The sequence below is a fragment of the Chaetodon auriga genome, chromosome 2, assembly GCF_051107435.1.
Source record: "Chaetodon auriga isolate fChaAug3 chromosome 2, fChaAug3.hap1, whole genome shotgun sequence".
NCBI lineage: Eukaryota > Metazoa > Chordata > Actinopteri > Chaetodontiformes > Chaetodontidae > Chaetodon > Chaetodon auriga.
Window position 1 is genome coordinate 30903122 of NC_135075.1, and position 12500 is coordinate 30915621.

Consider the following 12500-nt stretch of genomic DNA (forward strand, 5'->3'; position numbering starts at 1 on the left):
TGTCCACGTTCTTGACAAAAATCTGTCTTAATCCAATCAACTTCCTTAAATACCATTTAAACACGGCCTGAAATCAAATCTGCGTGTTTCAGCCGTTGAGTCGAAAGATAATCGAATTAAAATCATTTTTCCAGTCCGAGCTAATCCTGATCTGGAACATTTTACCACAACGTAAAGCTCCTGCAAACTCGCTTTTAAACCGAAGTATTTCTCTCAAACATTGAATATTTGACAACAGAGAAAAGCGTCTCTGCTCTTATTTATTAAGACTTTAATGACTGCAGATGTGCTCTGATCACATTTCACCACAGTAACAGTGGATCACAGGCTGCATCGTGGACTCCAGTGCAGGCGTGGCGGACTCCGCCGCTGACCTTTAAGTCGACTCCATACAGAGAAAATTACTGAATGTAAAGACACGTTGAACATAAATAGCATCAAAATTGTCTTTGATTACATTTAAATCTTCAGGATTGTAAGTAGAAATGTGGCTCAGTCTAATTCCTGGAGTCTAACACAGATGAACTTCTTGATTTTCCAGTTCTGTCTTTGGACTTTGGACCATCAGCAAATCAAATCAGAAGAATGAGACAGACTCAGATTGAACTTATCAGTCAGACTTCTCTGTCTCAGGCCTCGTCCCCTGTCCTTCTTCCTGTCTGAGGAAGATCTCCGTTCCCTCCATCACACTCATCTTCCTCATTTATTTTGAAACAGTTTTTTTTTGTTTTCCAGCAGAAAACTTGAGCAGGTGCGTTCAGTGAACACAGAAAGTGCATCAGGGGGAAGTTTTAAGTGCTTTCTGCCTCAAACTGAAATGATGCCGTGTCTTAGATGAGTGTGTGTGTGTGTGTGTGTGTGTGTGTGTGTGTGTGTGTGTGTGTGTGTGTGTCTGCTTTGGCTTTGGTGGAGGTCTTCTCTCGTTTTACTGTCTGGCCTCCATCTCACTGAGAAGACGTTGCTTCCTTTAGGCTCAGAGAAGAAGAAGAAAAGGTGGCGCTGGAGGTCAGAGGGTCCCTCCACGACGTCCAGTTCACTGTCACATGTAGACGTAAACGGCCTCGCCGCGTCCCGCCGGCGTGAGCCCCGTCCGTAACTCCAGTATCACACACGTGGGGCTGTTACTTTATTCTAACGTTGAAATGAAAGTGGAAACTTCGTCAAAGAGAATTTAAAAAGGATTTTCTTGTAAGAGAAAAACTTGTTTCATCAAAAAACAGCAGAAAACTCAGAGTGCAGTTTTCAGACGACGCTTCCCGTCTCTTAATCCTTAAATAATGGTCCTCTCTGCCGTTTGGTGGAGCTTCCAGTCCTGATAACTTGTTTGAAATTGCTTGTTCTTAACTCGACTGAGTCTTGAGCTGAAGTGTGTTTGACTCCAAAAACAATCCCAGGGTGCACTGCGGTTTTCAGCGCCAGATGCAGAAACAGAGTTGGTTTAGTTTGAGGGTCAGAATCACATCTGAAAACACATTACAGGCGGCATGTGTCCCTAAACTGAACGAGACTGTAGAACCTGACATCAGTGACGAGGATCGTCCAGACTCACTCTGATCGGATTGATCATGTCTAAGATCAATAACTGCTGTGACCGCTTCACTTCTGACCAAAACGTTCATTTTTCTTGAGCTGAAAATAAGTTTGTTTGTAGAAGAGAAGCCACTCGAGCAGGTTTTCTGCAGCTCCTCACAGATTTCACCTCATGTTACATTTGTTTTTATCTGACCAGAGCTGATTTCTGTCGATCTGCGTCTTCATCTTTAAAGAGTCAAACTCCTCCGTCTGCAGAGGAGCCAACCATCAAACGGAAGCAGAGGAGGTCCTCGCCTCCGTCGCGCCGCTCAGCAGCAGACTGATGAGGTTGTGATAAGCTCTTTGGATCTCGATGGCGAGTTCGCTTCCAGCGGTCGTTCTGAGCGTTCAGGCCTGACGGCGCGCTGGCGGCGCCGCACACCCCGACCTTGCAAGTTTTGACACTCGCTGCCATAACTCCCGCTCTCAATGGCTGACGTGGAATGAGGCGATAACTCAGTGCACTGCATGGCCCAACCACACACACACGCACACACACACACACACACACACACACACACACACACAAACGCACAGATGTGGACATACTTGAAGCAAAGAATGATCACCTGGATCAATATTTCGTTGGGGGTAATGCAGATAAATCCTCTGCTTGGCTCAGAGTGGAGCTGTTGGACAGTCAGTCCGCCTGGGACGCGTCCACACTGCAGAGGACTGCAGCTGGACTCCTCCTGATCAAAGTCAGTTTATGGGCCGTGTTTACCTGTAACAAGGTGTTTTACAGCTGCACGTGTGCAGCTGTAAACCCTGTAACCCTCCAGCGGCTGCAAACCCACCGGGAGCGTTCACCTGTGACCTGCTTTAGTCAGTTTGAACTGCACTTACGGCTGCCGGACACTCGTCACAGGGTGTTTCACGCCGCAAACTGACTTCCTGGCGGCTCGATCTGCTCGGTGCAGACTGTTTTTAAAGCCTCTCATGTTACCTGGCAGGATCCTGACCCTGGTTCAGAGGGCGGCTCGTTGTCACCGACCCAATCACTTTTATTTTAAAGCACTTTTTCAGTCTTTGCTGCAGAGTTTCTTCTTCTTATCGTTATCATTGAAAAGAAAGCGGTCACATCAAACGTAAATGGACTTTGAGCTTCATCACAGCTTCAGCGTTAAAGCTGTTGAAGTCAGATCTGCTGTGTATCTCCCTCCCTCCCTAAATGCTGGTCTCAAACTGCGTCTGCCTGCTGCTCGGCGGGCGGACCTCAGTGAATTCTTACAGCTTCTTCTCTAAACGAGGCCATGAGAGCGCTGAGAGTGAACCAGATATGAGCAGACGGATAACAATGAGCTGAATCACTGTGGAGCTGCAGGTTCAGCTGATGAGTCTCTGGAGAGCAGCCGTCCTCACCGGAGGACGATTCTTCAGTCCAACCATGGAAGCAGGTTGTTACGACCCACATTTCCGTGCACTGCTTGGCAGCGACCCCTGGTGGCTGAAGAAGTTATGACGGGAGCAAAGACAGAAGTGAGGTGACATCGTATAAAGAGCAAAAAAGTCCACGTATGGAGGACGGACGGGTGGACGGACGGTCCAACAAACACTGGACTTTCACCAGCAGACCGCTGTTAGCAGTATTTTTCATGGCAGCAGTATTCACATACAGTACTCGTATACTCTTGTATATAATGTACATGCATATAGTTGATTTTGTTTTTTTTATTCTGTGTCCTCATTTTCATCTTCTATGTCTCTTTTATTCTTTCCTCGGCGCGTGATTCATAAAGTCTTATCTTATTTTAACTTGTCTTATCTTATCTTATCTTGTCTTGTCTTGTCTTGTCTTGTCTTGTCTTGTCTTGTCTTATCTTGGTGTCCCATGTGAAACCATTGTCAGTCAACACATTCAGTCATTTAGGGATGAGAACATGTTAACAGAGACACTTTGTCTTTTCATATGTTGTTATTATAAAAGCATCATGGCAGACGCTTTAAAGAAAATCAGAACGTGTCCAGTCCTGACTCCCCACCGGCCTCCTGCTCAGGCTCTGCCATTGATTTTCAGACAGACTTTGAAACTGGCATCAAAACGCAGTTTTACTTTGAATCCATTCAGCTACATGTGCTTGAAATATTATCTTATAATTTACAGATATGTGTGTGTATGAGGAGCAGATCATTTCCAACAGGTCTGCGTGTGAATCACAGTCCAGATATTTGTGAAGTAGACACACAGAGATGGCAGCGTGTCAGTACACCTCCATTAACTTCAACCGTGTACTTTGAGCTGAAGTTTGAAGTACTTTTTCAAAGTAGCTGATTAGTCGTCATTCGTAAGATTTTACAGCTTTTATTTTGAAGAGAAATCCTCAAATGTCATGAGAGCGCATGCTTAATCAGCACTTTTTCTAAACAACTATAGTGTGTGTGTGTGTGTGTCCGTGTGTGTGTCCGTGTGTGTGTCCGTGTGTGTGTGTGTGTGTGTGTGTGTGTGTCCGTGTGTGTGTGTGTGTGTGTGTGTGTGTGTGTGTGTCTGTGTGTGTGTGTGTGTCCGTGTGTGTGTGTGTGTGTGTGTCCGTGTGTGTGTGTGTGTCCGTGTGTGTGTGTGTGTGTGTGTGTGTGTGTCCGTGTGTGTGTGTGTGTGTGTGTGTCCGTGTGTGTGTGTGTGTGTGTGTGTGTGTGTCTGTGTGTGTGTGTGTGTGTGTGTGTGTGTGTGTGTGTCTGTGTGTGTGTGTCCGTGTGTGTGTGTGTGTGTCCGTGTGTGTCCGTGTGTGTGTGTGTGTGTCCGTGTGTGTGTGTGTGTGTGTGTGTGTGTGTCTGTGTGTGTGTGTCCGTGTGTGTGTGTGTGTGTGTGTGTGTGTGTGTGTGTCCGTGTGTGTGTGTGTGTGTGTGTGTGTGTGTCCGTGTGTGTGTGTGTGTGTGTGTGTCCGTGTGTGTGTGTGTGTGTGTGTGTGTGTGTCTGTGTGTGTGTGTGTGTGTGTGTGTGTCTGTGTGTGTGTCTGTGTGTGTCCGTGTGTCTGTGTGTGTCCGTGTGTGTGTCCGTGTGTGTGTGTGTGTGTGTGTGTGTGTGTGTCCGTGTGTGTGTGTGTGTGTCCGTGTGTGTGTGTGTGTGTGTGTGTGTGTGTCCGTGTGTGTGTGTGTGTGTGTGTGTGTGTGTGTCCGTGTGTGTCTGTGTGAGACTCATGTCTGTCTGTCTGTGTGTGTGTGTGTGTGTGTGTGTGTGTGTCTGTGTGTGTGTCTGTGTGTGTCCGTGTCTGTGTGTGTGTGTGTGTGTGTGTGTGTGTCTCTGTGTGTGTCCGTGTGTGTCCGTGTGTCTGTGTGTGTCCGTGTGTCTGTGTGTGTCCGTGTGTGTGTGTGTGTGTGTGTGTGTGTGTGTGTCTGTGTGAGACTCATGTCTGTCTGTGTCTCTGGTAGTTTAATAATCAGTTGATATGGAAGTTTGCTCAGAACGATGTGGTTCGCTGAAGTCTTCCACTGAAAAACACCCAGCGTCCGTCTGAAGTTGAGATGTGAGATTCACTTCCTGTTCGTTAACGTCCAGAAACAGAAGGTGGACAGTCGTCCCTCTGCAGAACGTTAGCTTCACCGCAGCAGACCGACGTCACGTGATAAACATTTTGATGCGGTTACACAAATACAGACGTTTCTTCTTTAACCCTTTTCCAATGTGATCTAGGATGGAGCGGTTTCACGTCGTCTGGAGACGTGGAGGTAATTTGGTCCTGAGGCAGAGATGGAGATTCATAAATACGGTAGAAACCGGAGATCTGGGGGGTTACTGTGGCATTGACCACTGCATACCCAATGCCCAATGTTTTATTCATTGGTTGAATAAAATGTGTGGTCCACGCCAAATACCACTTCCTCGTAGACTATTGATCTCCACGCTTCGCTGCCTCAACTGGATTTAAGACGAGGAGTCACGGCGGTCTATCGTCAAGGCTGACATCAAGTTTTCAACAGATGGAACCAACATCGGCCTTCGAGAAGCCAAAGGAATGATTTGGAGGCCACATGCATACATCAGAGCGATCAGAGGAAACCAAACGTGCAAACAGGATAAGAGCGAGACAAGAGATCAGAGCCCAGTGCAGAGCTGAAGCCGTTCAATGATTTAATGCACACGAAAGGTAGAAGAGCTAAAGGACGGTGAGACCGACAAAGGTCAGAACCAGGAAAACCAAGTCCAAACAGACGAATCCAACGGGGAGCAGGAGGGAGTCGAAATCCAGGAAAACAAAACAAATGTCCAAAATCACGAGGGAACACCTGACACGCAGGACAGAGACAGAAGGTGAGGATACCCAGTCAGACCAATCAGGGCGCAGCAGACAGTCAGAGGAGGGAAAGGCAGGAAGTGAGTTACCTGCAACAAGAAATAAAAGAAAAAAACGTTCATTCATCAGTCATCATGTTGATTGGACGACATGTTCTGCTGAAAACTGGACTGAAGCGTCAGTCAGTGCAGCTTCAAGTGAAAGTACCAACGCAACATGTCAGAATACTCGTTCACCAGTAAGTGAGTGAGTACCGATGGCGTTCAGTCACCCTGGATGGACTGTGTTAGCGTGGCTGCAGCTCGCCACCCTCTGCGGGAGGAGAGCACATATATCAGCCGGTAATGATGAGAAGTTTCCAGAGTCGCAAACATTTATTTTCCCAGAAGTCTCTGAATGCCCCTAAAGCTCTGTGATAAGGTAATTCATCAGCAGCCACCGAAGGAGCTAATTAAGGCGGGTTGTCTCTCACTTCAGTGCGAGCTGCACGAGGGTCGCACATTTCTGTCTGTTTGCTGCACGAACAGATAAGCTCTGCGCAGCGCCACAGCGCCGCAGCGCCGCAGCACAGACGGTTCCATACCGAATCCCATGATACAGCTGCAGCGAGGTCCCCGAGAGCGCCGTCTTTTACAGGAAGTGTCGCCGACCAGAGCGGCTGACAGGTCACATATTTCATTTAGAAGTCCCTCTGTCTGTCTGTCCGTCTGTCCGTCCATCCGTCTGTCTGTCGTTCTGTCTGTCCATCTGTCCGTCCGTCCACAGCTGCTCGGTCTGGACTGGACTCTCATCGTCGCTGTTGGATGGAAGCCTGTTGGACATTTGGTCCAGACCCTCACGTCCCCTCAGGATTTTAATTGTAGCCTCTGCTCCACTTTGTGTTTCGTGCTGATGAGCAGATGTTTGACGCATCCTCGTCCTGAAACAGCTGATCGGTCGATGAATGACTCCCAGGTTGACGTTTATGACCGCTGTTGTAAAAGTCCCGTGTTTGTCTGACCCACCATCCTCCTCCTTCCTCCATATGTGGACTTTCTAGCTCTTTAAACTCCCTCACCTGACGTCCTCCTTTCTCCTGTCATGACTACCCCGACCACCAGAGGTCGCTGCCTAACATAAATGATCAGCTGTTTTTTGGGCTGAATGTTCACATGCTAACATGCTAACTGAGATGGTGAATATGGTCAACATTAAACCAGCTGAACATCAGCTTGTTAGCTTTGTCATTGTGAGCATGTTTCAGTTAGCATGATGAGGCTAGCGTTTAGCTCGGAGCCGTGCTGTGTCTACGGACGGCCTCGCAGAGCTGCGAGCGCGACACGTTCACTGTTATTAGAGTTTTCAGTTGTTTATTGTGAGTTAATTCTTCAGTTCGTCACGTTTCATCACCACGTTGTAGTCATGTGTCCATCGCAGCCATCTGGTTTAACAATGAATGTCCTGCTTAGCCTTTAACGTGTGAATTAAATTACATTACATTGGAGTTAAAAATCCCTGCAGGGGGATCAAGTATGGTTTCATGAATGTAGATATAAACAGGATGGATGGATGGACTGACTTTTTAAATTGAGCCTTTTCTGAAGTCTCACTGAGGCTGGAAACGGTTTCTGTGTTTCTGTTCGTTGCCTTACTTTTGATCAGCATCAGCACTTTGAGTGTTTGTGGTCTCAGAAACGTGATGAGCTCTAACTTCCATATGATTTGGGGAGTGTACAGTTTGGTGTGTGAGCAGCAGGTGAGGATGAGGATGTGCACTCATAGACACATTACGTTAGCGCTGCCTCCAGCAGTGACACTTACAATAAGAGCGCCGGTCGATACGAAGCTCAGGCTTCAGATAAACACCTTGCTGCATCGATAACCTGTCAGACTAAAGACGGTCATCAACACCTGACAGGCCGCGAAAATATGTCCTGTGCCTCCTCTACTGACCCAGGTTCAGTTATTAAAACCATCACCCAGCAATGAGGCGCGCCTCCCTCTTTGATGGGGGACATGTAGCATCATGTTTGTAGCCACGTTAGCTTCACGGCCGTGTGTCAGTCTGTCTGTCCACGGTGACATAAACATGACGTTAATGCAGAGATTTGATTTCTGGGTTTTACTCTCCGGAGCGTCACTCAGAAAAGATTCAAATCTTTACTTTAATGACGTTTGCTGACTTTTTATTTAAGGATCTACAGAATCAGGATCTCCCGGGATCGTTGAGCTGGGCGTCGACTGCAGGCTCACACTCAGTTTGTTCAGGATTCATCATCCGTGTGATGTCAGAAACAATTAACGCAGCGTTCTGATGAAAAGCTTCAGAACTTTGTGCGTCCAGCTGAGAGCTGGCGAACGGGCACATCGAGCAGAGGAAGGGGGAGCAGCTGCACGCTGAGTGACATTTACTGAAACCAGCGACGTCTCAGCCGGAGCTCCCGCAGCCGTTTTCCTCACTGTTAAGACGAGCGTGTGCAGAGTCGGTCGCTTCATGAAATGTCAGGCGGCACAGCTCTCTGTCTGCTGCTCGGTACTGAAAGGTCTGCAGCGCTTTCCCTCGTCGAGGTTCTTCATCGCACTAACTTTCACTGCCACTGTTCGGATGAAACAACAGGAAGTTCGGGGAGATTTCCTGGATATTAATGTTGTCCTTTGTTGTGTTTGTGTGTCCAGGTGGAATCTGCATCGCTCAGTCGCTGAAGATCCCTCACGACCACAAACTCTCCGACTTCGATAAAATCATCCGTCTGCTGCTGGACACCCGTTACGCCCGCGCCGTCATCCTGTTCGCCTCCGATGAGGACATCAGGTAAATAACAGCAGCATTCAGTCTGACGTGATGAAGAACAAGCAGGTTCGTTTAATGGAAGCTGTCAGAGCTGAAGGTGTCAGACTCATCTTCACTTCCACACTATGATAAAACTCCATGTGCGCGCACACACACACACACACACACACACACACACACACACACACACACACACACACACACACACACAGAAGTGACCCAGTGGTGGTGTGTGTTTGAAACCAGGGGGATCCTGAATGCCAGTAAGCGAGCGGACCAGGTGGGCCATTTCCTGTGGATCGGGTCAGACAGCTGGGGGGCCAAGAACAGCCCCATCCACCAGCTGGAGGACGCCGCGGTGGGGGCCGTCACCATCCTGCCAAAGAGAGCCACCATCAGCGGTAGGTTCACCTGCAGGTCTTTCTCCAGGCCGCCTCCCTCTTCTTCTTCTGCTGCTGTGTTGTCTCTTTATACTGAGCCGACAGCGTCCATTCGGTCTTTTCACTGATGGACGTCAGCCTGTCTGTCTGCGTCTGTGGCGTCTGTGGCGTCTGTGGCGTCTGTGGCGTCTGTGGCGCTGCAGCCTGAACAGCTCCGGCTGCTCTGCTGCTTTATCTCAGAGTCAGGTGTCAGCGGGAGAAATGATCAGCTGATATAAATATGTTTAAGATCTTTACCATTCAGAAATAATTTAAAGAAATAGAAGCTATAGCCAGCAGCTGGTTAGCTTAGCTTAGCATAAAGACTGGAAACAGGGGGAAACAGCTAGCCTGGCTCTGTCCGAAGGGAACGACAGCTCATTGATTAACATGCATTTCCCCCTTTTTCCAGTCTTTATGCCAAGCTAAGCTAACAGCTCTTAGCTCCAAACTGTATGAACTGTACAGACTTGAGTGTCTCCTGAAGAGGAGGAAGTGTCAGTGGAAGAGTTTGTGAGCGACAGTCCTAAATCGCGCGAGCGATGCTGAGGATGAGGAGCAGACGGCCTCGCTCGTGCTAATGACAGCGTTTAGATTTCCACACATCACTTTCACAGCGCTGTTTAGTCACTACAGACGACTCGGAGCGCGGCTGTTGAGTCAAACGAAGATGTTGACGAGGATGTAAAACTGCGTTTGTTGCGGCAGTTCTGTTAAAATGAAGGTTTTGACTTCAAATAAAATGTGAATCCTTTGTTCTTTTTTCTTGATACACAGCTAGGACTTAATGAGGAGCCAAATCTGATTTTCTCTGCTGAAATCAAACCCTGCGCACACACATGAAAGCCTCGCTAATCCTTTTGCCAGTGTTTTGTCATAACATCAATTTCTGCACTTTTCTTCTCCTCAAAAGCGTCTTTCACAGACGTGTGTGCACTTTGAACAGCACCTGGCCCTCCAGCGTCAAGACGCGCACCAGGCGAGGAGCTCAGGGTAACCTTGGATCCGCCTTTAGGGCCGTCGGTGGTGCGCTAATAAACACTGTCCCCATCGATGTGCTCTCTGATACCTTTTGTCCCCTCGCTTTTGACAAATGATTTATGGAAATGGATGTTTTCTGGGCATAAAGACGGTAGGAGAGGACACTGGGCCGTGACGGGCAGTCGACAGGCCCATTCAATCAGAGGCAGTACGGTAGAAAAATTGAGGTGAGATGGAGGGAATTTGGCTTTATGATGAGACTCATGACCAAATTAAACTGTTGGGTACAAATGACCTGCAGGGCCTCGACAAGTCTCCGTTCTCTGAGCACTTTGAGCAGTTTTTCTTCGCTGGAATATTACCTGCCCACATCGCTGGGTGCTAATTTGATTAAACACAGTCTCATTTGTCAGAATTCACCCCGTCAGCACAAAACACTGGAAACCAGACTGACACGAGCAGAGCCGTCAGTTTATCCAGGATTCAACCTGCAAAAGAGAAACGACTTTTTCCTCCACATGTTTTCATTAATTCATTAGAGCAGCCAGTTAGCTTAGCTTAGCATAAAGACTGGAGGCAGGGGGAAACTGCTAGCCTGGCAGCGCTAACGCTAACAGCAAATCACTGCTCTACAGGTGGTTATGGTTCAGCTAGCTGTTTCCCTCTGTTTCCACTCTTTATGCTAAGCTAAGCTAAAGCAGCTGCTGGCTTCATGTCGACCAAACAGACCTCAGAGAGTCAATCTGAACATTAACTGTCACCATTTTAATACTCCTGCAAGATGGAACGGATCGATCAGATCTGCAGGGCTGCTGTGGTCCACTGTTGTGTTAAGATAAGATAAGATAAGATAAGATAAAATAGCTGTGCAGGTAAATCAGACTGGATTACTTCCAGATCTTCTCAGTTATAATCTGGATTACAGATGGACAGCACCTGCAGCGGTCCGTTCATTTTTTATCGTTTCAGCGTGGCTTGATGAGTCCAGTGGACATAAAGACCACCTTTAAATAATTGGACCAGTTTACTTTCCTAATTCTTTCTGGCACATTTGGCCCAGTTTGCCCAGTCTGTCACTGGGAAACACACACTTTGCTCTTTGTGTTTCTCACCCTCGTCTGCTCTCACAGGCTGAGAGCAGAGCTGTGCAGGTGTGAAGACACCTGGATGTCCACGACAGGTCGGCGTGGATGGACGCGGTGAGAGGAAGAAGAACTCCTCATCCTCAAAGTTACCTTTAGATAGAACTAATGTGCGTTTTTAATCTCCGAGTGGACGGTGCGTAGCAGGAGCGTCTGTTTCAGTGAAGACGAATAAAACACACGTTCAGTCTCAGCGTTCTTCTCACCTGTCAGGTACAATAATTTCTCATCATGTTAATAACAAACGTCAGCTGATGTCACGCGCTGCGCTTCCTTCAGAGGGATCAGCCCGGCCTCCTGCCTTCCTCTCATTTTCCATCCAGGCTGTTTTCTGGCTGCATGTAATGATAAATAAATCAAAATCTCATTTCAAATCTCCTGCGAGGGTTGTGGTTTGGTTCCAAACTGAAAAGGTCACATTCCCTTTCTCTGTCTTTCCAAACCTCAGTAAATATTTCGGCTTGTGTTTGTCATGTAAATGCAAATTAGAGCTTCCTGTCAGAACACGGCGCCGCTACAGGAGCTGCTAATTGCTGAGACTGAACCCATGAGAGGAGCTGGGAGAGACAGAGTGAAAGTTTGAGGGGAAACATGGAGAACAAAGGAGAGAAAAGACAAAGAGGAGCGAGAGGAGGCAGCAGATAAGAGAGAGAGAGACAGGAGAAAATAATGCAGGGTGATGAGCGAGGGCTGTGGGAAGTGTCCCCCTGTGGAGGAGGACACCTGCTGAGTCTGCAGGATCCAGCTGAGATGATCCGCATCCCAGAGTCAAATACGCCCTCTGATCCACAGATCTCAGGCTTTTAATGTCAGACTGCTGGACCGAACACACGGACCGACTCAGCCAAAGCTGGAGTGGAGTCTCACCGAGGCGCTGACGGATCCCAGCGGAGCTGACGGAAGCCATCCGTAACATCCGCCCGGGTTTTATCCCGCCGACGCCACGATGCCACATGGCATCACATCTGACCTGTTAGTCATTAGTTCACTCACACAGATTAAAACATGGTTCCTGAGCCTCACAGCTCCTGCTGCGACCTGCAGGAGCTGACCAGGTTTGACCAGTCTGACATCTCAGTTTTTAAATGGTGACGGTGCGGCAGCCATCTTTAATGGATCAGTATCTGCTGAGATCAAGCTGGTCATTTCCATCTTTTCCTCACTGTGTGTGTTAGTGTTGCAGTGCTGCTGTTTGCCTCGATCGTGAAGAGTGAAAAATCTGTAGGTGGATTCACTCTGAACCTGTTCATCATCCGTAAAAACCAGCCGACAGTTAACGCCTCACAAACGTCCTCAAACACCACAAACGGATGTTTTTACACTTTTTGTTCAGATGAAACAGATGAGACGTTAATCAGTGTTCAGTTTGTGTCCAGGCTAGCTGTTT

General features: G+C 47.9%; 1 protein-coding gene across 2 annotated transcripts in view; it reads left to right on the top strand.

The window, feature by feature from the left end:
* Window positions 1-12500, top strand: part of grm7 (glutamate metabotropic receptor 7) — a 198811-nt gene that overhangs the window by 96163 nt on the left and 90148 nt on the right. For both annotated transcript variants that reach the window (XM_076746551.1, XM_076746543.1), the window contains exons 3-4: window positions 8457-8592; window positions 8818-8972. In XM_076746551.1, the coding sequence (XP_076602666.1) occupies window positions 8457-8592; window positions 8818-8972 (291 nt within the window). The remainder of the gene's footprint in view (window positions 1-8456; window positions 8593-8817; window positions 8973-12500) is intronic.